This window comes from Mastigoproctus giganteus, chromosome 2, assembly GCF_048544385.1.
Source record: "Mastigoproctus giganteus isolate SK-2022 chromosome 2, ASM4854438v1, whole genome shotgun sequence".
NCBI classification, from domain to species: domain Eukaryota; kingdom Metazoa; phylum Arthropoda; class Arachnida; order Uropygi; family Thelyphonidae; genus Mastigoproctus; species Mastigoproctus giganteus.
Window position 1 is genome coordinate 157,185,076 of NC_143576.1, and position 25,875 is coordinate 157,210,950.

General features: G+C 36.6%; 1 protein-coding gene across 2 annotated transcripts in view; it reads left to right on the forward strand.

Moving 5' to 3' along the window:
• Positions 1 to 10,675: 10,675 nt before the first annotated feature.
• Positions 10,676 to 25,875, forward strand: part of LOC150089687 (uncharacterized) — a 182,853-nt gene continuing 167,653 nt past the window's right edge. For both annotated transcript variants that reach the window (XM_090389598.1, XM_090389597.1), the window contains exon 1: positions 10,676 to 11,249. In XM_090389598.1, coding sequence (XP_090245724.1) covers positions 10,772 to 11,249 — 478 coding nt within the window. In that variant the 5' untranslated portion in view covers positions 10,676 to 10,771. The remainder of the gene's footprint in view (positions 11,250 to 25,875) is intronic.

A 25,875-nucleotide genomic window follows, 5' to 3' on the forward strand; every position in this document is an offset into this window, starting at 1 on the left:
TTGTCATCGAGCGAAAAGTGAAAGTAGGCACTTCTGTACTTTAGCTTCATTTCTGCATTAGAGGTTCGACAGTAATGTATTTACATTCGATTACAACTGTTAGCTGGCCAGGAAACAGCATGGACCTGAATCCTATAGAGAACTGTTGGCATTGTGTGGAATCTGCAGTTGCCAGAAAGAAACTAAAGACCCTTCGTGAACTTCATAATTCGTGTTTGGAACCACGAACTATCAGTTGATTATCTTCAGAAATTGATCTTGTCAATGCCTCGACGGTGTGCTGCTGTCATCAGGGCCAGAGGCCGTTCAACTAAATATTAGTTTGCACCTGGTGAACTTTCCATTTTGTTTTCCACTTAAAATGATAAACTGAAACAAATTGCGGGCTTCTGATAACATTTCAGCCATAATTGTCGTGTTTACCAAAACTGCTATATAAAGTCTGCAAATGCTCATTTTGGAATATTTTGAGAGAACCTGTGAAATATTACTTAGCTTTGCCTTAACTATTAATAAATATATTTTGTTTATATTTCTATTTGTGATGCTAGTCATTAATGTCACCCGATATTTGGGATATCATCGCCAGACCGTCCGACAGGAGAAGATGCCAGTCCAACACCTCCCCATACAGATCGAAGCTGCGTAGCATGTCCTCCTTGGACAACATGTTTCCACACAACTCCTTCCAAATATTTAACAGATTAGCCATAGACGCTGAGAAACTTTGCAAGGACAGAACCTACAGATCTTCCATTCTTGCAGACATGTATGCCTTAGTCATGCTCTAGGTGGACTCTCTGTGATACCGCAATATCCACGCTTCGATGTATCCGGATGCACTTTTATTTGTTGTAACTTTATGTTTTTGTACTTGTTGTAACTTTATGTTTTTGTATTTGTTATAACTTTATGTTTTTGTATCTTCACCAGTGGCTGTTTAAGGCCGTATATTGTATCTGGCTCTGTATACAATGCATATGTCTGTATTTTATGTTTTTTCTCTGTATATAACTCATGTCCTCTAGCTGCATAGCTGTAAAAGGACATTTCTTCGGAAATAAATTGATATTAATAATAATAATAATAATAATAATAATGTAACATATGTTTGTTTTTTTTTACCATCGCGAAAAAGGGTTAGAAATGTGAAATCCCTAGGTGATGCACATTCTTTGAACACCAGTGTATATATACAGTATATAATTTGAGAGGATTGTTCCTAGCTGCGGCCGGATCGAACCCTAGACGTTTTCCAAATGGGTGAGAAATAGCCAATCCTGAATCATGTCATGGAGGATAAATCGGTTAGTTTATGAATAACTATGACGAAACATTTTGTGAGTGCATGAGAGAATCGATGACTCATGAACAATGTAACGTGCTGGAATTTATATCCTGTAACACCAGAGAAGAGAGAGAGAGAGAGAGAGAGAGAGAGAGAGAGAGAGAGAGAGAGAGAGAGAGAGAGAGAGAGAGAGAAGAAGAAGAAGAAGAAGCGAAAGGCACAATTGTAGAAAAATATGTTACCTTATTGAAAAGGAAGAAGAACAGGAAAAGGTTAAAAAAACTGACACCGTGTATGCTGTGTATATTCGGCTCTGGAAAATTTTGAACGTCCAGAATTACAAAAAAATACTTGTAATAAACTTCTGTTTAAGTAAATGACTTGATGCCAATTTCAACGTCTGTGTTAAATCAACTTGTCACCCACGATGAGGTTGTTTAACTTTTTAATTTCCAAGAAGATACATTCGGAGGACTTGGCCAATACTTTTAAAAGCCTGAATGCAAAGTAAAAACTCGGCCTCCAACTACACGGAATGGTTCCAGTATTAATGTACAGCACGTATTTGTTCTCCAGTCCCTGAGAGCTGGTGTGAGAAGGCAGTCGCTTCCGGGCTTCCATTTTAACACATACCTAAGTTCAGTTCGACATAATGGATTTGTTTCTTTACTTAGTTTTAAGGATATGCAGTTGTTATTAAGTTTTCAGGAACAATAACTAGTTTTAGCCTGAACTAAATGCAGACTCAACTTGATTAGTTTTTAAATCCTATAAGAACGATTTCATATAACGAAGAGGAATTGAAAAAATCAAGATGTTTAACAAAATTATGAATAAGCGCAATCACGCAGAAGAAATCACCTAGAATCCCGAATACTTCTTGTATTTGATCTTTTAATAATACTTCTCCGTCTGTGTAATGTCCAGGTTTTCTTCTTTCATCATGATTCCCCCCACACACAAAAACAGTCTGAATGAAGACATAAAAAACAAAGCATGAGGTACATGTTTTGTGATAAAATAATAAAAACTCTTCTCAGTAGTGGAAAACTTACCAATTGCACCTAGAGGATTAAAAAGTGGTCTAGTGGGAAGGTAAAAGGGAAGTTACACATGAATTAACCTGTTCGGACAGAATTCGAAATTTATATCCACGTGCTAACCACCAGTATCAAAAAAAAAAAAAAAAAAATCCACGTTGCATGAGGATTAACTTTCAATATTTACGATGACGTAGTCATCCTAAAGGCCGTTCCTGCCGCTGAAAAATTCTCCTCTTAATGCTGTCTGAAACCCGTTTAATTATTTGGGTAAACCCATACGGACAGTTTACTTCTTCCCTCCTTCACAAGCAAAAAAAATTCTCTGAAAGAACATCGGTGCGCCGACATTCCATGCATGCAGACTCTGTGACAAAGGAGCTATGTAGCGTTACAAGAAACCTAGTTATGAAAGGGCTCACTACCAGTACTTGTTTAGGTAAACGCATTGGTGATAATTGAATGAATCCCGGGACTAAACTGTCACACCTCATATTGAAAAATATTTGAAACTCGTAAGGGGTGTCTGTGAGTCATGACTCTGCTGACAGTGTTACATTAATTCACTGCGGTGCATTCTGTGAAGAATCAGGTGTTTAGGAAGGATCCACCAAGTGGTCCTCCTTTTATGCGCGCATAAAAGTTCAAGGAAAATAGAAATTTACTGTATGACGAAGGTAGCGGATGGCCTCGAATTCTATCAAAGTTCAGTACATTCATAATACATTTCATCGAAGCCCAAGAAAGTCAATTCGACGCTCTTCCCAAATCGCTAGATTGGTGATTGTGGACCGATTGAAGGGTCGCCTCGGTCACCTGACATAACTCGGCTCGATTTGTTTTCCTGTGAGCTTATATGTTAAGGATAAAGTATTCGCAACAGCAGTTTCTGATTTGTCAAGATAAGAATAATTGATATTCAAGATAAGAATAATTGAAGCAATCTCTTCGATTTCACTTGAAATACTAAGCAATATATGACGGGAGGTCGAGCAGATTAACATCCTCAGAACTACAAGAGGGGCACACGTTCATGTTTATTGATGTACCATAAACACTTTTGAGCTATTATTTGTAACTGTCAGTTTCGTAGTCATTGTATTTAATAACGGTTTGCCCAATAACTATAAACAAATAGCCTAAAGCATTTTAAGGGCATAAACCTCAGGCTGCGAGAGAATTTGACAACGTACAAGTTTGTGCAAAGGCAGCATATTAATACTTCATAACTATTTTGCCATCATTGCATCACCAGGGTACCTACCCACCCACCGAAGAAGGGTCAAATAGCCCTGAAACGGTGCCGTCTGGTTGGTGGTATTGCAGAGAATAAGTAACAGCAGTCTTCTCCATTGGTGAAGCGTTACTTATTCGAAGTAGTGCAATAACATGGCAACTCTCTTCTCATATTGCGAATGCCTTCACAACTCGTTGTGAAGACATTCGCAATATGAGATACAATTAAAACCATGCCTTTTCTAACTATTCTTAGTTTTTAGAGGTTTGCTGCATACTAATATGCTGCCTTTGCGCAAACTTGTACGCTGTAAACAAATATTCATTTGATTATTTTCATTATTGGATTCCATTGGGAAAAGAAAATTTTCTCTTTTAATGCTTGCTAGTGTATGTTTCACAGTGTGTGATGCTTATTCCTGGTCTAATTGTAGTCTGCTTATTGTGTACAAGCAGGACGACGACGAAAATTTCAGTAAATTAAACGTTTGTACCAGTTTTAACATATTACAACTTGTCAGATTCCTTCGTATTTCACCATCTTTCACATCTGGCCTTAAAGGACAGGTAAAAGTCCTTCCCAACCTTGAGTAGAGTGGAGTGATAAACTGGTAAGGCCGGCTACTAAATTCATCTGCTTCCTAGAAAAAGTGCTGACTTCTGCAAATTGTCTGTGTTCAAGGACGTGTTTGTTGGAATCGAACGTGCTTCCAAACGCGCAATAAAAGGAAAGTTAACCACCATATTCTCAATGGGAACATTTCTTGTTTATACGTTTAAAACACTCTTGGTTGTAAATAAAATGAACTTCGAAGCAAAAGATTATTAAGTTCTTTATAAATGTAAGCTACGAAGAAATATTAAGAGGAAAGAGCATGTACTTACAATTTTTATCTAATTTTGATTTCACAAGTTATACACTATTTCATTGTAGTGTATTACACAAAGGTGGCCTTCAAGAGCTTAACAATATGGTGAATGATATCGGGGAAAAGACTGGAAAACAAACACGGAAAAGAGGGGACCGACAGGATAAGATATATTGGCTGTAAACTTTTCTACACCCAAAGTCTTCCTTAATCTGTTAAGCTAGAAATATTTCAGTTGTCCTTCAGATAAATATAAAAAATATTCGTAAAGGCATGAAGTTTTGTTTATTATTCTGATTAAATTGCAGATTTGTTCTCTTGCAGCTCCTATTTTTGATTAACCGCTAGTATTCATAATGCGAATTACTCATCAAAAAGAAAAGAAAAAAAGATGAAATTTGAAAGTTAAATTATTGAGAATCAAAATGAAAATATCGTGAATTAAATGTTACAAAATTACAAACATAAACTGAAAATCTGATTGCACAACTGTCCACTTCTCCAAACGGTATCTGGGAGCAGCAGTCAAAGTTATAAAAACCTTTCTGCCCCCATTTCTAGTTTAATTCCAAGCACTGAAGTGGCTGGAATTAAACCACTGATCCTTACTTCATTATTCTTTCGAAAATTAAATATAGAATATAAAATAGATACAGATACAAAATATAAAATAAAATAATAATAAATTAATTAAATAAATAATAAAAAAAATTAGCCTGTCTTAAAATGCACAAAAATAATAATAAATCACTATTAATTAAGATACTAAAAAAGCCAGTATAATGCAAGAAGATTAAAAACTTTATTACAATTATTAAAAAGCACAGCACCTTCGTTCTATAACAACCAACACAACCTGATGCATGTACGCCACAGGACACTTTCTACAGGAATCGTATTACGCTAAATATCAAGTCAAACCTAGTAAAAAACCCCACCATGAAAAAGAATATTCTAATATAAAATGGAAGTTCAAATAAGAAGAAAATATCTGATGAAATCTAGATAACATCAAGAATGAAATCTATATATAAAACTACAATTAAATAACTAGCATTCCTCATTATTTGCAGTACGTGCATCTAATATAAACAAATGAGGAATAAAAGCGTATCTTATGAGAATTCCGATTTTCTAGGTTTGATTCATCGTATATAAGTAGCTTCTGAGTAGCTTCTTTATTTGCTTCTGATTTTAACTTATATGTCAAGTTTTGTGCATCTTGGAGCGTTTCCTCTCCGCCTTTGGTTTTTCTGTTATATATGCAAGTGAAAAGAAGAAATACGTATAAACAGTATCTTGCTCTAAATAATGAAAAAAAAAAGTACATTAGAGTTACCCAAGAACAACCCCATCCACCAATTTGTATTATGTCCATAAGTTACGTGTGTGCTTCCGGGATCAAAAAAAAAAATTCTTTGTTATGCTCTCTGAGACCTGCTAACTCAGCAACGGAATTTAAAAAATCCTATAAAAGTTCCTGTCGTTGTTGATGGGTTTCAAAACCCTCACCTTTTATAACCAATGTGAGGAGGACGGTGATTACTACCACTGGTTATAAACTAGCGAGGACACTCTAAGTAACGTAAACTTAAATTCTGCTAAGTTACTCAAACTTAGTGGGGAAGGAAACAAACTTATACGCTGTCTTCGTTTTGCATATTTTTTTTAACCGCAGAGGAAAAATGTCCCCTACCGTTCCGTCCATTCCACTACTTTATGTTTGTTCAGGCAAGATGAAGTCTCCCTCGCACATAGTAGTACAGTGGATATAGTCACCGTCCTCTGCATACCAGGTGGAAAACGCCTCGGTTTATCATTAATGAGGTTTACAGACATATACAGCGCAATATGGTCTAAATCTCTGGTGTGCCTAAGAATCTTACAATAACAACAACAAAAACAACAGAAAGATGACTGCTAAGTCAGTCTTTTAGCTGGCATACACTAAGTTTCATCAATTCATTTATTATTTTAGTAGTAACCAGAACAATGGCCCTCGTTTGTTTATATAAAAAGTGTCTTTCCTCTTATGCAGCGTGTAACTCTTTCTCGGTTGAATCCTTCATAGCATTACAATGACATCCCATCAATATTGACTTCATTATTTTTCCTTACCCTTGCACAACGAAAGTTACAGGGATGTTTAAGTTAAATTGAAATTTTCAAAAGTATAATTTCAATTAGATAACCATAGGTCCAAAGATTTCCTTGAGCAAACAACATCCAGCTTACAATGTACACGATTGAACTGGTTAGAGATCTTGGCTAAAAAATCCTCCAAAGAGGAAAAAGTTGAAAAAACAATAGCCCGAGGATATTTGGAAAAAAAGGAAAAAACCTTGTCTTCGTAGTACGACGACCTTGATCCCAGCTTCTTATGACAACTTCTTGTCCCTGCTCTACATTGAGACTGCTTGTAGCGAAAGAATGGCGTAATAATGTACAGTTCCGTATACTGCGCCATTATTACGCCACTTTTGTTTTAATTAGTGTGCTAAAATGGCGTAAGGTGACAGTTCGGCGTGCTCTCAAAAGGGATCACCATTGATTCTAGAGTTTGTTGGTAAATGGTAAGAAATCAATACCAAAATTTCGTTATTAAGAGTAATAAGCTCTGATATTTATGCACTCCACTGATTTCATTTGTTGATTTGTCAACGAAAGATTAGCATTATATGAGTGTAAGAAGAAAACTTGGAAAAATAGTGATGTATTATATCATATATATACACGATATCATACATGAATATCAATTTCTTATATTTCCATTCAGGAGTTTCCAGATCTAGAAATATTTAAAAATTTTATATATAACGATAATTTGTAAATCACCTGAACCAACACCCTTAAAAAAGAAACTTTTCGCTTCTTAAATACAATGGATGCATATCCGCCCCGATATCCTTGTAGCTTTACTAATTTACGACTTCATAATTTGATTAATATGAAGTAAAACTTTCAAGAAAGATAAAGTGATAATTTTTCAGTTGGGGAATCAACGGACCTGTCCCTCTGGAAGATTATCACCGATATCGTCTCAGATACAAGCAATTAATAATTCCCATTTTAATTTTATCGATCCTCCTTTCCCCATAAAAATCTTGCTCCAGTATTAAGGACATTAGCGATCTCACTCATTAATGACTACGAACAGACTGCAGCACGAATTTAATCAGGATGTGAAAGACGTCAAGCTGAAAAGAACATTACTTTGCAAAGGTAAGGGACTCCGTGACCGTATATCATGCTTCAGGATAGCCCATAAACTCTCTAAGATGTTGGAATCCATTTAGTAGAGGCAGCGCAATTACTAGGTGATCTTGCGTTCTATGTGAAGACAGCATCTTTCCCCCTCAGTCCAAATTCATAAAACGCAACGGAAGTAGATGAAAGGGGAGAACTTTGTCTCTTCTTTTCAATCACGGCTATGCACTGGTTTTCCCTCTCGTTAATACAGCTTTGAGGACATGTAAGATGCCTCATCCCTCTCTATCATGAAATACATCTCTCTCTCTCTCTCTCTCTCTCTCTCTCTCTCTCTCTCTCTCTCTCTCTCTCTCTCTCTCTCTCTCTGGCAGTTATGTAACAAGAGCATCCATTAACGCATGTGATAGTCGTTGCTTGGTTAGGTCCAACCATGTGCAGAAAAGTATCAAATGGTGTTTGTTGGAACAGCACTGTTCCCAGTCGTTCACAGTATTTATTGTTGTGATGAGAGTTTTGCAAATATGATATCAATTCTCAGTCCACATCTCAGTCCACATTGGGGAATTCAACCCACATGGTCAGGAACAAATTTAGTTGATGCCTGTCTTCACATGGATCTGGCTAATGTTTTATGGTCTCGTTGCTGAAACAGTCAGCCAAAGTTTCCGCCTTGATGTGCTCCGCGCACTGATATTTTAGACATTCCGCATTTTTTCAGATAAAACTGCCAATGCCTGTGAAATCGTTGCATCAAAGACTTGCGCACCAACGATCAAACAAGGCCTTAGTGTTGATTACACTGCTGAATTGTGTAATGTACCAGTATTATACAATACCGTAAAATGAACTTTTTGATGATTCTTGAAAAGGCACGCAAGCATCATTTTTGCGTAACTGAATTTCATAATGGTATTTGTTTAAATATTGTACGTAGATTGCATTTCTTTTTTATGTCCTCCTAACTTAGATAATGCGAATTACTGTGGCCGCCATTCTCCTTCAACCATTTATGGGAAAATATTGAGCGACTGCTAATTGCAGGACTACCGCACAGAAATCATAAGGGGTTTTTTTTTTTGTCTCCCTGGGCAGATGCATTCGTAAGTCCAAAAGAAAAAGAGATGAATTATGTTCAATAGGTATTCATTTATGTTCCAATATATAAGCATGAAACATTGAAAGAAAGAAAGAAAGAAACACGGCAGTAGGGCCTGTTTAATTGTATCATCCATTGACATGTAACCTCATTTATAAATTAAGAGGAGAAGACGCGGCACTGCGTATACTGCATTGTCCTCCTCTCCGGAAATGCTGGAACTATTCATTAATGTCGTGTAGTTTGTAAGTGTCGGACTAGTTTATGCAAGGTCGTGATCTACTGTCTTTTGTATCTCTTAACCTAAGAATTTTCCGTCCCGGCTCAGACTTCTGACCTGAATCCAGGGGAGTACCTTTGTGATGAGCTAGAAAGCCGATTAGATCACAAACAACACTACCTTGCATGATTCTGCAGAAAGAGAAACAAACCATCAGCTGTTTATTTCTGTAAATTAATCAACAATGTTCATGGAAGGATCCTAGGCCATATACTTTTGAGATTTTTGAGTTGTCATCAAGACCAATGAATAATAATTTTGAGAATGTAGGGTATGTTGATAGGCAAGCATTTGTAGGTTTTTTAGATGGAAGTAATCAACCATCATTCAAATAAATGTAAATTAATTTACATCAACGAATTAAAAGCACAGATGGATTATTATAATCCGACGGAAATGTATAAATACAGCTCTGTTATCATACTGACCACGCAGTGACAATATAAAGCCAAGATAAGGTATGGTAATAGGCAGCCCTTCTACAATAATGGGAATTGTAGAAAGTAAGCTTTAAGGCAATAAATGGCACTCCTTTGATTGTTAAACATTTACAAGCGCTAATTTTCAGAATTATCACGCTTGTTGTGACAACATTTCTCATAACAGCTGTAAAGAACAATGTGTAATGATCCCGTTGCAAAATGCGGCCTACTTTGCCGGTGAAGTACCATCTGGTGTCGGAAGTAGCTGAAGGCACTCCCACCGTTTGCGCACCTTGCAAGTGTCAGTTGCTACTAGGAGCAGCCCAACTCTCGCCTCACCTATAACACCAGAGACAGTTATGTGCACCGTTCGCACGTTTGATAACGCGACTTCAATGAAAACCAGAGCGCATGGCTTCCACAATGGGACAAAGTTTGGAATATTGGTCAGGTGGCGCTTCCCAACAATGGAAGCTTTAACGGAAAATAATTCAACGTGGTTTTCCTACTCGTGAAGGCTTAGCAACATGAGTCACGTTTACTTCAATGCGTGGCCATTGATACGGAATAACTGCAAACAAGAAAACCAACTAAGGCTTCTGACAATGTTTTCTAATTTATTTGTATAATTTATGGAGGAGTCGGAAAGGAAAGAAACGAGTACGACTGAGGGCAATAATGCGGTGGTGATGTATCTCCTGATGTTCCTGGATATTGGTTGCTGCCAAGGTCAAGTACAGCGCTATAACAAAACTGTATAAAAGGCGACTGCTCAATAAGTTCAGTTTATCGCATGAAAAGACGTGCGAAGAAGGATTTTCCTTTTTTAATTCATCTCTATGATTTATGTGGCAGGCGGGTTTTTCTCTATACACCAATAATTCCACATCATCGCTTGTTTTAATAGCCAGAACATCTAAACAGATTGGGGTCAGTGCAGCTGTCACTAATATTGAGAGATTTAACGCAACATAATTACACCTTTCGAAAAGAGCGATTTTACCGAGATATACTTAACCTCTGACCTCCATACATTTTCTCCGCTTAACAATTAAACCACTTAATACACGAGCGAGCAAACGCGCATAATTAAAGCAACAAAACAGGGATGTCACAGTCACGAGGAACGCGCGAAAAAAAAATCACCGCAAGTACGTGAGATTTCCGTTTGAAGGCGCTGCGAACAGGTGAAGTTCACGCGCTAGCTGCTGAACAAGGAAACACGACCAGTCTACTCGCGTGTCGAGTCGGCGATAATGGTTGCTCAGGTGTACTATCGGGGGTAGCTGAAGAGCACGAGTATTGTCACCGGAAGGTTCGTCAGAGTAAAATGTCTCCGAGACCAGCACCGGAAGAGAAGTACAAACACACAGTAGCGAAAAAGTGCTTGGCCATCGTTTTGCGGCACGTCGAAGACACCGGCGGCGACAGCACACGAGATGGAAGTCCCTCGCTCGGTGCTGCCAGACGATCAAGCGTCGGAACGAACGTGCGAGCATCGTCCGCTAGCCTGGAGGGAAGTTCGACACCTGCAGGACCCGGCCCGCCGAGTAATGGAGAAGAACCGTACGACGACGAGACATCGGTAGAAGACGGTTACGTGGTCTTCCAGAGTTTCTTGCACGAAAACAGCGAGTGTTTCTGGAATCCGTGTCTCGTGAAGAGCACGTGCACCTTGGAGTACAAAGGTTTCATTCAGCCACACACCCTTTTGGTCGCGAGTACCGATTATTCTCTGGAAATTATCCGTTCTGCATGGGCCCGGCGAGTGCTCAGACCGCCCCAGGGCTACGAAATCCAGAAAATGGGTAAGTCGCACCATGTTCATTTCTTGCTCTTTCGGCCTAGTTTTGTTAATCACAAACCAGCTAAGGATTTCTTAGCTAGTAATTAGGTGGTTAATCTATAAGATGGACTCACCTGCAGGTTGTCGTCAATTGTACAATTATAGTCAGAGAAAATGTTTTTGTTAAGATTGCTTCTCTGCATCATCCATCCACTGTGGATGCATTGCAGAGAAACGATCATCTTCACAGATGATGGTGTTTATAGTGGTCAAAGCTGCATGCCGAAATTGCTGTCAATGAATTTAGTCTAAGACAGATAGAGAGAGCTTTATTTTGTAAGGAGACAGGTGTCTTTAGTTTGTTATATAATTACGGTAAATAATTAAATAATTTTTCTACGTGTTGGGAACTGAAATTTTAAAACTGCACATTTACACTTTTATTTAGAAATGGCTGATTGCGCTGCTGATTGATAAATTAGAGCAGCTGTCCAATCACTCGATTAGTCACCTTTTCTCGCACTGGTAAATCAGATAGAATGTGTGTACGGTAATAATCACTTCTGCGAATGTAAAAATATAACTTTGAAGGCATATTTTTCGATAAAAAAAGCTAGTGTAATATTCAGAATAACATTTCTCAAAAATATATGAAGATTGCAGCAACTGAGTGCACTTTCAGTCTGCAGTTCTAACTAGACTAAAGTTGATTATGGCTTGCAAATATTAAAGACGAATCAAACAGTGACACAGTCCTCACTGACTCTAAATAATAATACCTTAGATTTTGTGAGAGATCCTGGAAAACCAATTCACATATAAAGACAATCTCTCTCTCTCTCTCTCTCTCTCTCTCTCTCTCTCTCTCTCGAATGGATTCCGAGCCTCGCATTGGTATGCGAGAAATGTTCTCATTACTTTGCACAAAATGCGGGATCACCAGTGAGTGATCCAGTCACGTCTTTACATGTATAAAGTTGGGCAACACATGGGTGTTAAGTAGACCGATGAATGGCTTGAAGTTTTTACTTCATCCAAGAAAAAAAAAGCCTTCATTTCATGATAATTCATACTGACACCGATACTTTGCTAGTTCGAGTGGTAACTATCTATCAATTTGACTTCGAAAAATGTTTAGGGACGATTTTTTTGTCTTTTCACATTGCTGGTGCAAGAACATTTATCATGACGGGGGATAGCAATGGGAATCTTTTAGCCATTTGATCTGCTTTTCTTAAGGCTTTAGTTAGAGATGTCTTTGTTAATTATTGGACTGAGGATATCTTTATGATTAAAATCTAATAACTGTTTATACTACATTTTTGGGATTTTATTACAAAAAACATTTTGTTTGTTATAAATGCGTATTTAAACATTGTATAGCAATATCAGAATCCTTTTTTCCATGCACTCTCAGTATATAGGAGCCCAATCAAAAATGCTTATCTTAAATTGAAACAACGGCATTATGTATAAACTCTATGAGTTTTGATTGATTTCTTATGTGTCGAAAGCAATTATTTTGCACTTGGTAGGTTTGACTTACTCCTTAGAAAGAGGTTAATGACTCCACATAACGTATCATACTTGTGGCACAGAATATTCAACAACCAGCTTCTGTTCAAAAGTTTCAAATTATTGGGGTCACTATTAATATTTAGCGACGCATGTGTGGCAATTACTAACTAATCCTTATTTTAGTGGAGAGTAGCGTGGATTCAAATGTCCTCTTTGATTTATGTACTTTGGACATAACCTGGAGTTCTTAACTAGCACTGGCATGGATGTGGCGGTGTATTTAAAAGTCGTAGCACGACTTGCGCTTTAAACCAAGCTAAACACTAAAATGGGTCACTTTTTGTTTTCTGAAGTGTTTATAGATAATTTTGTTTTCTTTTTTTAAATTCTCAAGTGAAAGGTAAGAAACATGGGAATAAATTAGGAGAAAATCGTTACCTGAACTACAGATAGATGTTTAATATTTTTCTAGAATGCGAAAGAGATGCAGGCAGTAATGCTAAAAGAATTGTGTTTTTGCATAGAATGTGATATCAGTTGATTTACTGAGCAATTAATTTATAGTAGTAGATAAAATCCTTTACCTTATTTTCAAACTAAGACGAATATTCGGTAACATCGCTTATTGCCATGGTTTCGTAGAAAGTAACAGGAATGATAATTTCCAAAAAGGAGAATCTAATTTTTTACGCAGCGCAACAGTTCAAGTCGCATATTAATAACTTTAAATATTTTAAAGTTTGGGCTACTGCCAGACGGGGGAATAGAAACTATTGATAAAAGCGCTGACCTTGTTGTGGATTAAAATTCTCGAATAAAAAATTATCATATTACAGTTACTCGAAAACAACCTTATCCACACCCATTGTTCTCTGGTCCACTGGAGGAAAAACCTGAGTTTCAGGGAGGAAAAAAAAAACCGCGCAACCCTCGCTTGAGACTGACTAACTCAGTCAGGGAGTGATAGAGTTAGTCGGCCTTAAAAAAGTCCATAAAACTTCCTGCCTCATTAGCGGGATTCGAACTCGGTCCTCCTCCACCTGATGTGGGAAGGATGGAAATTATATCAAGAACTAAATAACCGAATAACCCACGCATCCAAATTTTTAGTTCCATTTTTTTAGGAAAATAATTGCGGGGTGTATTCGAGAAAATTCCAGGTAGTTCTCAGTTTCTTTCTACCTTTTTTTTAGAATAGTTGGCCAAGAGACTTTAGAACGAAAATACTTATTCTGTTGAGTAACTTCCATGAAATTGATTTCACTTTGAATTTACAAATATAATTTTGTCCCTTTTTACCGCAGTTTTTATTATTAGGCAGAGAGGAACCGATATGATGACGCAGACAGAAAAAGTAGTAGATGAGAGCTGTATCTCTCGTTTGGAAAGTTTCCCGTTCAGAATTTACATCTAAATTAATTCTGAGTTGGCAAATGCCACCTTAAAAAAACGGAAAAAAAAATGCTGATACGGAATAATTACTAGTAAGTAAGTTTTCGCATTTCTCCTTAAAAGAATGCAATGCATTCTTTTAAGGAGAAATGTTCCATCGTTAAAACCTTCGTGTCAGCACAGGTATAATTTGCGTCCTTGCATATTCAGACAGAGGAAGTTTATGTATTTCTCAACTGTGGCTGAATTAGCGTCGGTCTCGATGGAGGGGCGCATAGTTTTGCTACCAAAACTTTGGTTTTGGAGAGAAAAGCCATTCCACCATGCAAAACAGGAAACGAACCACAGCATACACGCAAATTACAGACATAATATAGGGTCTCTCGTGGCATTAACCGCCTTTAATATAAAGCTACAAGAAAAACTATATTATTAATTCAAACCCAGAGTTTTAAACTGCTGAGAGCCAAAATGAAATCATTTTCTGGAGACATAATTCCGTTTTTAATTTCCTTAAAGCAAAAGATCTTGCCTCATAGAAATGGATTCATGCGATTCGGAGGATTTCTTGTGAGGCCATGTCACTCAATTGGTTATATTCACTCTTCATTTGCGGCCAGAACACTGAAATGTCGTCAACTCCAACGTTGCGTATTCAATACACTCAGTTGAAAGCTCAAAAAGTTGATGCTTGCTTAATAGCACTTTAATATGCATACAATTGTAATGAAAATTGTAATGTAATGAATTTTCCGTTATTATAAAAGTGTTAAACTAAAAACAAAAATTCAGCTTTATCGACATTTCAGTCGTGTTGACGTACCCCCCAGAATTCTTTCGTGTATCCCTAAGGGTAAGCGTACCGCGGGTTTAAAACACTGCTGTATAAGGCACAGAATACGAAATGATCTTGAGACTAATGTTAAAGACATTAAAAATCACTACGGAAGAGCTTCTCCGGTTATGGGTGATCATTAATTTACGATTGTCAAAGTTTCAAAGTAAGAGGGCAAAATTTCCTCAGGAGCGGTCTGATCAATATGCGTATCACACGTTAATTTTGAAAGTGGTTTTTACTATTAGTTATGAAAATGCTGCATGGAATTTTTATGAAGAGAATAGGGTAGAATCCCGCTTAATGGGACCTAGGGTATTTCCGATAATCGATTTTAAATGCGATCTATCTAGAGTATAAAAGGTAAGCAACAAAAAAATGTGGGAAGATTACATTAATTTGCATTTATTATTTACCTATTATGTGTTACACAGTTTTGTTAAACTATCACCAGCTTTTTTATCCACCTCTTCTGTCTGATATGGATTAGTATTTAATGATGAAACTGTTTCGCCATCTGTCAAAATTTAATAATCTGGATCGTTTGCATCTTCATTCAACACATTCCCATCGTGTAATAGTCAATTATATTCTTATGTAATTAACTATTACACGATTCTTTTATTTGTAGTAATTTATGTACTACAAATTTACAGCCTTATATTTTTTTAACAGTAAAATTTTCATGTATCATAGCACCAGTATGGGGGCTGGCATTAGACTAGAAGCGACATGGATGAAACTTACTCTTCCTTGCTTCGATCATAACGCTTTATGTAAGTGGAATCATAGTTTTGCTATATTCGTGTTTCTTTCAGTTAATTATTAATTAATATTAATAATTAATATCAAGCATTAATTAACAATATTAGTTATTAATTAAATTTAAAATGAATTCATTAAAATTTCGAATAACTGGAATTCCACTGAATTTCGCTTGTGATGGCATATACGATTATTATTACAAATTCTGTAATTATAAAACGTTATTGCAAATTTATTAAGATACAAATACATATTTAATGCTAGAATGATTAATTTAAGACAAATTAGCAATTTAATAACTTCATCAGAGAGTCAACTTCGTTTTCTGATTAATAAAGCTACGTAAAAATGAAACAGTAGTTAATCAATGAGGCCTCATTGAATTATATTTCATAACTACTCCATGCACAGCGTGCTAATAGAGAACCGAAATGTCAGTCATTGAAGCTCTGTTAAAGAATGCTGGGACCGTTTTGGAGGTCATAAAAATCAAAGTTAGGAACCGGATTAGTCCCGCAGGTTGGACGTTTTGAAAGAAAGTCCCTCGGAATCCTTGAAAACAAAGGCCGATGTCTAAATTGAAAAGAACTTTCAATTCAAGCATCCGCTCTCTTCAAAAGAGGCGAATAATGGCGCAGATTATGTGGGTGCTGAGAAATTAGTTTTTTTTTTGGAAGCTTTTTTTTCTTAATCAGTAATTTCATGCGCGGTTTTTATTCCGAAAACCTTTGTGTCGAATGGACATGAAGGAAAAATTTCTCCCACCAGAGAAACTCACTGCCGAGATCTGAAGATCTTACAAACGGTTTTAACAGGTATATATAAGTATAGTGGGATTGAATTGGTCCATCTCGTGCGATCCAATTATTACTCCAAAATTGAGGGGGTTTGCATTAATTAATAGAAATAACATAATGTATATGAATATATATATATACAGCATACACTGGATTCCAGAAATAACTACACATTTCTTGTTTCATTCACTCCGTAGGTTGTCACCTCTGTAATAATTTATAATATCCTTAAAATGTCCTAACGCATTCAATCATTATCAGGGCTCAGAATGGACCGGAGTGTACCGGAACGTAGTTCCGGTTTTTCGCACGAATCGAAAATTCCCTGTACAACTTTATTACGAAAAATAAGATATTTTATTAACGTTTCTTAAAATTTCCTATTTCGATCCCTGATTAATCATTATTCAACTTTTAATACAAATCTGGGAAGAGGTGTTGGCGGGGAAAAAATAATAAATAAAATTAAGAATGAAAACGCGATTTGAACAAATTATTCAGCACCCCTTTTTGTATTGAGCCATGTAATACCACCATGCATGTTTGAACACTTGCGTTGCAGGATGTAAAACTAGCTGTGCAAATATATAGTATTTAGAACTTTATTTATACTAACGAAACGTACGAACAAGGGATGGGCGCTATCACTTCAGAGAATTGGACCAATAGGCTTCAACCCATTGTTTGGTATCTACTGGCAATAGTTCTCTGGATTAAATTGTAATTTAATAAACCAAGAGTATTAGGGAGGGTTGTAAACTTTAATGACTTGTGAAAATGGGTGGCAGACAAAATTAGGACCGTCGCTGAGGCAAAGACAAGAGTATTTGGATTCTCCCATGGAACCTTGAATCCTTTATCTAAAAATCCTTTATTACCCAAGGAAAGAACAAAATTTTATATATGCATATAAAATATTGTTCTTTCCACTGGCTGTTCTCCCCATTCACGGACGTAGCTCCTGGATACATTACTATTGCAGTCGAAAAGAGCAGTTTTGTTATAAATTTATTGTTTATGTGGTATCTAATCAGAGAGCGATACCGTCTGGTTAGGCATAAAATGAACTCTGAAATTATCATCACATCATATAATATATTGTTCTTTCTACTGGCTGTTCTGCTCATTTATGGACGTAGTTCCTGGATACATTACTATTGCAGTCAAAAAGAGTGATTTTGTTGTCAATTTATTATTCATTTGGTATCTAATCAAAGAGCAGTTCTGTCTGGTTAGACATAAAATGAACCTCTGAAATTGCTTTGGTTAAGGCTAAGGAATGAAGTGGAGTTATTTCAGCCCTATTAAAAAAAAAAAAAACAGAAACCAATAAAATGATCCACAATGACAAAAAAAAGTTCATTCAATTCCTTAGTTTCTTTTAGGGAAGTTACGATTCATTTTTTTTCTGTTGCTTAGCTTATAATGGTAGGGAAAAAACTTTGCTTAATGAAATCGAACACCAGAAGGCGATACGTCAGTTTTTCAGTTGCAGCTCGCATTCCTTGTAGTGTAAAGATCACCATGTCGACAGCCATTTCGTGCGCTCTACTTTACTTTTATTGCGATTATTTTCCGTCACTGACAGCTTTGAAAACAAAGCGGTACGTGTAATATCTGAGTAAACAGTTTACCATTTTGCATTGGCCGCTTTCATCAGCCCTAAGCAATCACGCGATCAGGGCACATCTGCAGGCGACAGAGATAAATGCCTTCGAAATTTTTATGGTGACATCGTGAATCGCGTATCTGAGACCGAGAAGATCTTCTCTTTCTGAGAGTCTATCAAGTACGGGTTGAAAAGGGAAAGTTTACACAGCTTGCGTTCAGTAAATTTTATTTTTCCTCCCAAAAGTAACTTTTAGCCAAATACACACCCATACTGATATACTTATATAGTTTCTATTAATATAGAAAAACTGATATGAGTTTTTCTATATTAATAAACTTGAGAAACTGATATGAGTACCATCAGTGATACTTTCGTCTGCTTGGTATGCACGACCATCTGTGCTATTTTACATAACCAATTCAAATGAATTGGTTATGTAATCATACAAACCGAAATATGTATTATGTAAATCCACCACGGTTGTGGATACACTGAGTTTAGCATCTCGACCTTGAGTCGTACAGGTGTTCGGGCGTTTTCCTGCTGAAAAATGGCACCCCTGTACGAAAGGGGAGGCCTACGGGTTTCAGAATCTCGGCGAGCAGTCAAGATTACCGTTACCGAACAACAGCGACCATCGAAACTGATCGCTCCCCACACCATAACACCAGCAGGGTGTGCAGTATGGCGTTCAATAATGGTCCTAGGATTGTTGCGTTCACCAAGTCGTCGCCATACGTGCTGGCGGTGATCATCAGTCCACAAGGACAAGCGTGATTCATCGCTGAAGATCACTTGAGGCAGTTATGTATCCCAGGTGGCCCGTGCGCGGACCGTTCTTGACGCTGTTGACGTTGGGCAGCAGTCAGGGGTGATGTGGGAATTTATCACCCCATCACCGGTTCGATCGGTGATGGGGTAACAGCCAGCTGATGTTACAGCTGGTTGGATGGTAGCCAGTGCGGCTGTAGATGAGGTTGTCGATGGATAAGACGATCCTCCCTTTCTGAAGTCCTCCTTTGTTCTCCTCTACGCATTCGGAAAGAAGAGTCGCACCTTCCCGCAGCCAGTGTTGCCAACGTCTGTGCACTGTGGTATTGTCACGGCCCACACGTTCTGTTACACGACAAAGAGACCATCCAGTCTCTTGAAGACCGATTATCCGCCCTCTGTCGAAGTTGCTGATATTGGTGTTGAATGCGACGTCTCGACATTTTCTACATCACTTTGCACTCTGAATTTCCTGTAAGACATAAGCCTGTTAACTGTGTCGCACACGTTTTTCTTTGAACTGAACGATTTCAATGTTCGTTTTTAAATCAGCCGAAGCTTCCGTTCGATTGACCCCGTATTTTAATCATTTGTATACCACGGTGCAACTCGCCTCCTTGCTGATTTCCATGCACTTCCGTTCGTTCCTTCTGCTTCAATTTCAATGTCACAGATTGTATTAAGCAGTTGGATCAAGTTCAAATAAATTTTTTCAGTCCGTTAGCACAGAAAAATCGTGAAAAATAGAGGAGAAAAATTTTAAAAAATCTTATGGTTATTCTTTTCTGGCACGAATTTACGCTTCATTTAAACCAGACAATACATTTTGCGGTTGAAGTTTTCCTCAGGTTTTCCTCATTCCACGTCCATATTTCAGTAGTCCAAATTCTGTTTGTAGTCTGCTTTTGAGCATGGCTTAGCGAGTTAGTTTTTTTTCTGATAAAAAAGAAAACTGTTCTTTATTTCGTGGTGATACGCGAAAGAATGAAAAAAGAAAGGGAAAAAAAGTTGAAAATGGCTGCTCTCGAACTATAGAAAGCAGCCATTTCCAACTCCCGCCCAAAACATTTTCAGGTGATCATTTGAGCTGAAATGGAGCGACCGTGGTCTCGTAATAATTTTCAGGTACGGGTCGAACTACAGTTCAAATATGCAGTCCACGCTTTCGGCAGTTCGAACAAGCACGTTATCAAATAACCACATGAAACAGGTTTAAAAAAAAATTGAAAAAAGATTGAATTCTCCAATCTTTTAAATCTAGGCTTCTTGGTACAAAAGGCTGCTGTTTTTAAATATTACGAGGCCCAACTATTTCTATAAATATGAAGTTGTCATGTGTACGTATATCTTAATGACTTTTTTGGTTTGTGGTACCACCTCGGGGATAAACTAATGGGATTTACGACCCCGAGATTCCGAGTAAATCGCCGATTTATATTTCCCCATACCCATTAAATTTGACTTTATCCTCATGCTGCTAGTTCAACTTGTCGTTTATTTTCCCTATTTATTTAAAATAATTTATAATTTAAGGGTTAAAGGAAAATTTCCATATTATCAAATTCTTCTGATTCCTTGCCCTTTCTTTTCTCTGTTCTTTATTTTTGAAATGCATAACAATGAAGACCTTTATTCATTATACGAATATACTTGTGTATAATAATATACTATATAATAATAATAATTATTATTATTATATTTTTCAATAATATAGTATGTTATCATATTAATTAATTATAATTATATTAAATTAAAATTAACATTGATTTATTATTAATTTACATTTAATTTACATCAAATTAAATTATATTAGGTATGAGAAAATTTTTTTTATATTTTGATTAATAGTATTCAAGTTTAAAAAAAAAAGTTAGGAACTCCTGGTTTGGATGTATCTTGTAGAAGACACTAAAGTTTTCGCTACGTTCTTTGCAAGCCACATTTCACAATCTAGACAACAAATGTTGCTTATCGCAAGTGAGCAAAGGGTAGAAAAATCTTGAAAATCCAGATTTCATCATTCTCAATTCATGATGTGAATTTTGAACTTGTCCTCTCCTCTCTGCACGTGTTTCTGGAAGGGGACTTCTGTCTTCGATATCTGTGCTTGGGTAATCGACTCCGGTGCAGTGTCACACGCGGACCTAAGTCGGTGCATGTGTCGCCAAACAGGTTGGTCAACTTAATTATCAGGATCAGCAGGGTGGCATGACGTAACTCTCCCTTCTGCTGTGCGAGGGGCCTCGGAAAGAATAGCCCTAGAAATGAGCACTCCGCCGCTGTGTTGACAACAAATAGATGGCAGACATGACCCCCAGTACAAGCTACAAAAAAAGGACGAAAAAAGGTGCTGAGAAGCAGTCGGCTGGCTTGTGAGGATCTAGAAATTCTAGTTTTGTTGTCAGGTGATAAGTATAAGGAAGTAAGTGGAATCGCAGTGAGAGTGGAAGGAGGATTAAATAAATGGAGATTATTGTCGGGAAGCAGGTCCTTTTTTTTACCTCTGACAGGAGGGTGTGGCCTTCAATCAAGACTGTTTTCGGCCCGACGTGTGCGATCTAAAGATTGCAAACTCATGTGTGTAAAGGAGTGCTTGAGTTATTTTGTCTGACAGAGTACGCTGGTGAGGAAGAAATTCTTTCATATATAAAAATATTTCAGAATAGTTTTCGAAAGGTCAAACTCGAAAATTGCTTCGCGAACGAAATGCCGATTTTTGAGCAAATCACTTGAGACACTCCTCTCCTGCCTAAATTTAAACAGATCACAAGTTCACATTCACCAACATCCAAAACGATTAGTAAATCGTAGCAATAATGGCAAAGAAATAGTTTCTTGTATATTATACTATTTATTTTACGGAAAATAAATCCGTGTTTTATTATTCGAAGAAGATAATATTTGAAAATAAGTAATGGATTTAAGATTCATTAAATTCTTAAGAAATATTAGGTGACCTCCATTATTTATAATTAATTTGCTAAGTTTAATAAAAGTGAAACGTTTTATCAATGCAAACACGAACTGCATATTGTGAAAATTCAAGGTCTGCTACCATAAGTTGTTTACCTCTAAAATTAATAATTAATCAAATAAGATGCTTATTTTAAAAAGACAATACGAATTGTCTTTTTAAAATAAGCTTCCTATTTCCTATAAGCTTCCTATAAAATAATTTCCTATTTTAAAAAAAAAAATAGGAAAATATATAAATATTTTTCAAGACAAATAATTTTCAAAGGTCTGCTTAGAAAACTTTTTTATTTTCCACAAACCACGTGATGTTCTAAACCTGGTCGAAGCTTAAGCTCGACCATTTTGTATTAATGGAGGAATAAATAACACCTCAAAACAAAAGTTAATATAAAAGTAGTCCAACTTCTATTTCTCAACGTGCAGCTCAAAAAGGGATTACAGTTAAAGTCCGATAATAGCTCCTTACATAAACCGCCTTCTACTAATCTCGTACTCGTGATAATTTAACACCACAGTGAAGCAGGTGGCGTTCTGCATCATTTAGCGCTTTCACGTGGAGGCATTTCCTTGTAAACATAATAATGGAAAAATTATTTTCAATCATTTCAAACATTGAATTAAAGAAAAGTAAGTAACCATCATTCGTCCAGTTAGTTGAAGACGGGCGTTGTCATTAACCCAAACCGACTTTCCCAGTAAATGTCGTGTGTTAATGCACGAGATAAGCGTCCCAGCCACCACTTTACTCTGATACACACACACACACACACACAAGGAAATGAGTAACTGTCGGCACAACTCCCCACGTTTCCACCTTCATTGTTTAGTCCTCGTGCTGATTACGTCTCCTATCTAAATCTGCAAAGAGTAAGTAGAAGGGAGGCTTGGTGTGCTTATAGTAGTCTATGAGTATGATGTGGTGTGGTAATTCGTGATGTGGATATCTACGAATGAAGCCATCAAATACAATTTCAAGGAACAGAAAAAGAATTACAGTTATCTTAGTAAAAGACAAATATTTCCTTATTCTTATTGCCGAGATAAACTAGCAGTACATTTGTCTTTATAATCGAGATCGATAAAGGGAACACTTTAAACGTTAGAAGTACATAAACTCGATTTTAGCTTATTTCCTTATTTGAGGAAAGTAAAAATAGAAGTTGTCAGAATAGGGATAGACGAAGATCTGCAATGGCCTTAAATATTAATAATAATGTTTGTGCTTAACGATCTGGTATTACTTAAACGTGCACACTGTATTATGTAAAAAACGAGGAAGTATGTCATCAAGGATTTTCAGTATGCAAATAATATATCGATTTACATGCTGATAAATAAAAGGTGGTTTGTATTTATGGATGCTACAAAGCTTTTCACAGAAGTTATAGATGTATATCATTAAATACCAGAGAAATATTAAATAGCAAATATTGTTTATAATTAATTTGATAATAAGCTTTATAAAAGCGAACAACCGGTTTATTCAGACTTCATATAAATGCGCAGATGCACCTTTAAATCAGATTTAAACAATTATTCTAAATAGGGTAGATTTAAAATGGTGTGAATGAGGGATACTTGACTTCTCATTCTCTTTTGTATTTTTTGCTGGCTAAATTTAAACGGCTTAATTAACTCCATGCTTTTTAATTCTCACAACTAAACAAACCTTGCCTTAACCACGAGTTGCCTTGGTATTCACTCTTTACAAAAATGGAAATAGTATGCATTGCCCAAACATTAATATGCTGCTTATTTAAAAAATAAAGGACCTACGAAAGCCTGTTTGTGGACTTTGAGTGTCTTATTAGATGGCAGATGGTCTTTAGGGACAAAATATAAACGTAAGACGAGACTAGAAAGTTCTAGAGAAATCTTTATAATAATTTGCTTATGTCTCTCCATCCCTCTATCCAGAACGCTCTTTGAACTCGTATAACTCATAGACTAAACAATCTTTTGACCTGATTCCTTTTGCAATAGGTTTTATTTAACAGTAAAATTGAAGGGGGGATCCAAAAAAAGCCTTAGTTAGCAGCTAAGGGAACCGAGGGAAAGGTTTTTGTGGTTACTTCGATATTAATCTTTGCTTCTACTCTGAAATAGTTTTGGCGAATATTCGCCAAGGATATTAAATAACAAATATTGTTTATAATTAAAGAAACAAATTACGGGACAGAGGCTCCAGATCCGTCCCATATGGAAATAACCTTCACGTCAGGTTGAATTTACTTACGTACGTTTCAGATGAAGAGCAATATTTCTGTTCCACACGCGTATCCAGATTCCGTGATGCGTAGCGTGCGGACTGAAGCTGAAGGGGAAGAGAACTGAGACACTTGTCACGCACCCGTAGCTGGCAGAGAAGTGGAGAGGAGGTTAGAGAAGATAGCCCGTCATTAGTCTTATTCTTTTTTAATGTTCTTTATGCAAGGAGGACCATATTCAAATTAAATGTTGTCCTTGGTTCACAGGACTCAGGCTTTCCGCTTCTAGCGCTCCTGGAACTCAATTGAATTTGAAAAAAATTGTTTTAAAAAGCGGGTTAGAAATTCAGTTGTGGTTATGATTTTTTATATCCTAAAATTCAAAATCAATTGTATAACATTTTCTAAAAAAACAATAAAATTGTTGTGGGTGATTTTTCGTTTCTGTTTACGTAATTTGGGCCTGGTGCTATCAAGGGAAGAAGCTAAATTTGAATTAATTTTAAATTTATATATTCTTATTAATTAGCATTCTTTCTAAATTATTTTAGGAGCACATTCCTTCTGCGATTTATTCTCCTCTTTCGGCGGGGGATTGATCTTAGTTTTTTTTTTTTTTTTTTTGCGAAAGAAATCTTCGAACAGTTAACGGGGAATACGCAGGCGCATTGTCGTGCAACAAAAAGAACCAGTTTCTTGTTTTGATGAAAGTCTGGTGTGACTGACTTGATGAATTCTTTGCAACAAAAGAAAAGAAAAAACAAGGATCAAAATATTGTTTGGATTTTCGATTTTTGGGAACAGAATTTCCTTTAATTTTTGTTATTTATTTATTTACTTTTTGATTGAGGAAATAAATATGAACACCACTCAGAGCCCTGATGATTCGTACTTAAAAACACTACAGTTGGTCTCCAGTAACGTAGTCAAACAACGATCTTCTGAAATCTGACAAACAAATAATAATGAACGCGATCAACCATTTTCGGGGTTGTCGTAACAAGAGGCCTGCCACTCTTTGGCTGGTGCAAGAGGCCTGCCAATCTTCATAGTCTTTTCGACTTTCTTTAAATCGAGAATGCTAATGATAAACTTATGCTCAGGATGAACGTTCATCACCATAAGCAGTTTTTAACGTGTTTAGTATCTCACTGGAAATTTTTCCAAGCTTACGCCATTGTAACCGAACATGTTGACATGCTTTTACAAATCTAGTTGAAGTGTGAAATGCATTTGAAAGAGGGAGGATCAACGCTTCGTGTGGGCATGCGCACATCTAGCTGGATTGTTAAGAACCTAAAATAAATTATCTTTTCAGACGTACTGTGCATGCATTAAGAGTAGTTACCATCTCTGAGTTTAAAATGACTTGCAAAAAAATATATATACAGTATATATAAATAATAATAATAATAATAATAACAGTAAATAAAAATATAAAAACTATTGATAAGCGTAATAGAATCATAAAATTAAAATAGAGTTATGCGTTCTAAACTCCTCTTCAATCGATGCTGCAGTTAGCCAATCTCAGGCGGAGAGAAGGAACAGGGTGTATCCCCCTTATTTATTCCGAATTTTTCAGTCCACACCACATACAAATCGGCCGGTGAACACACGTCTACAGACAAAGTACCTACATATGGATATGCGTTAGCCGGGTTTTGTTGAAATAATAACAATCATTATTACCAAACTTTAGGTAAAAAAGTTAAAATTACAGTATTATTATTATTATTATCTTGCTAGAAGTGGGAGACGGGGTTAAAAACTAA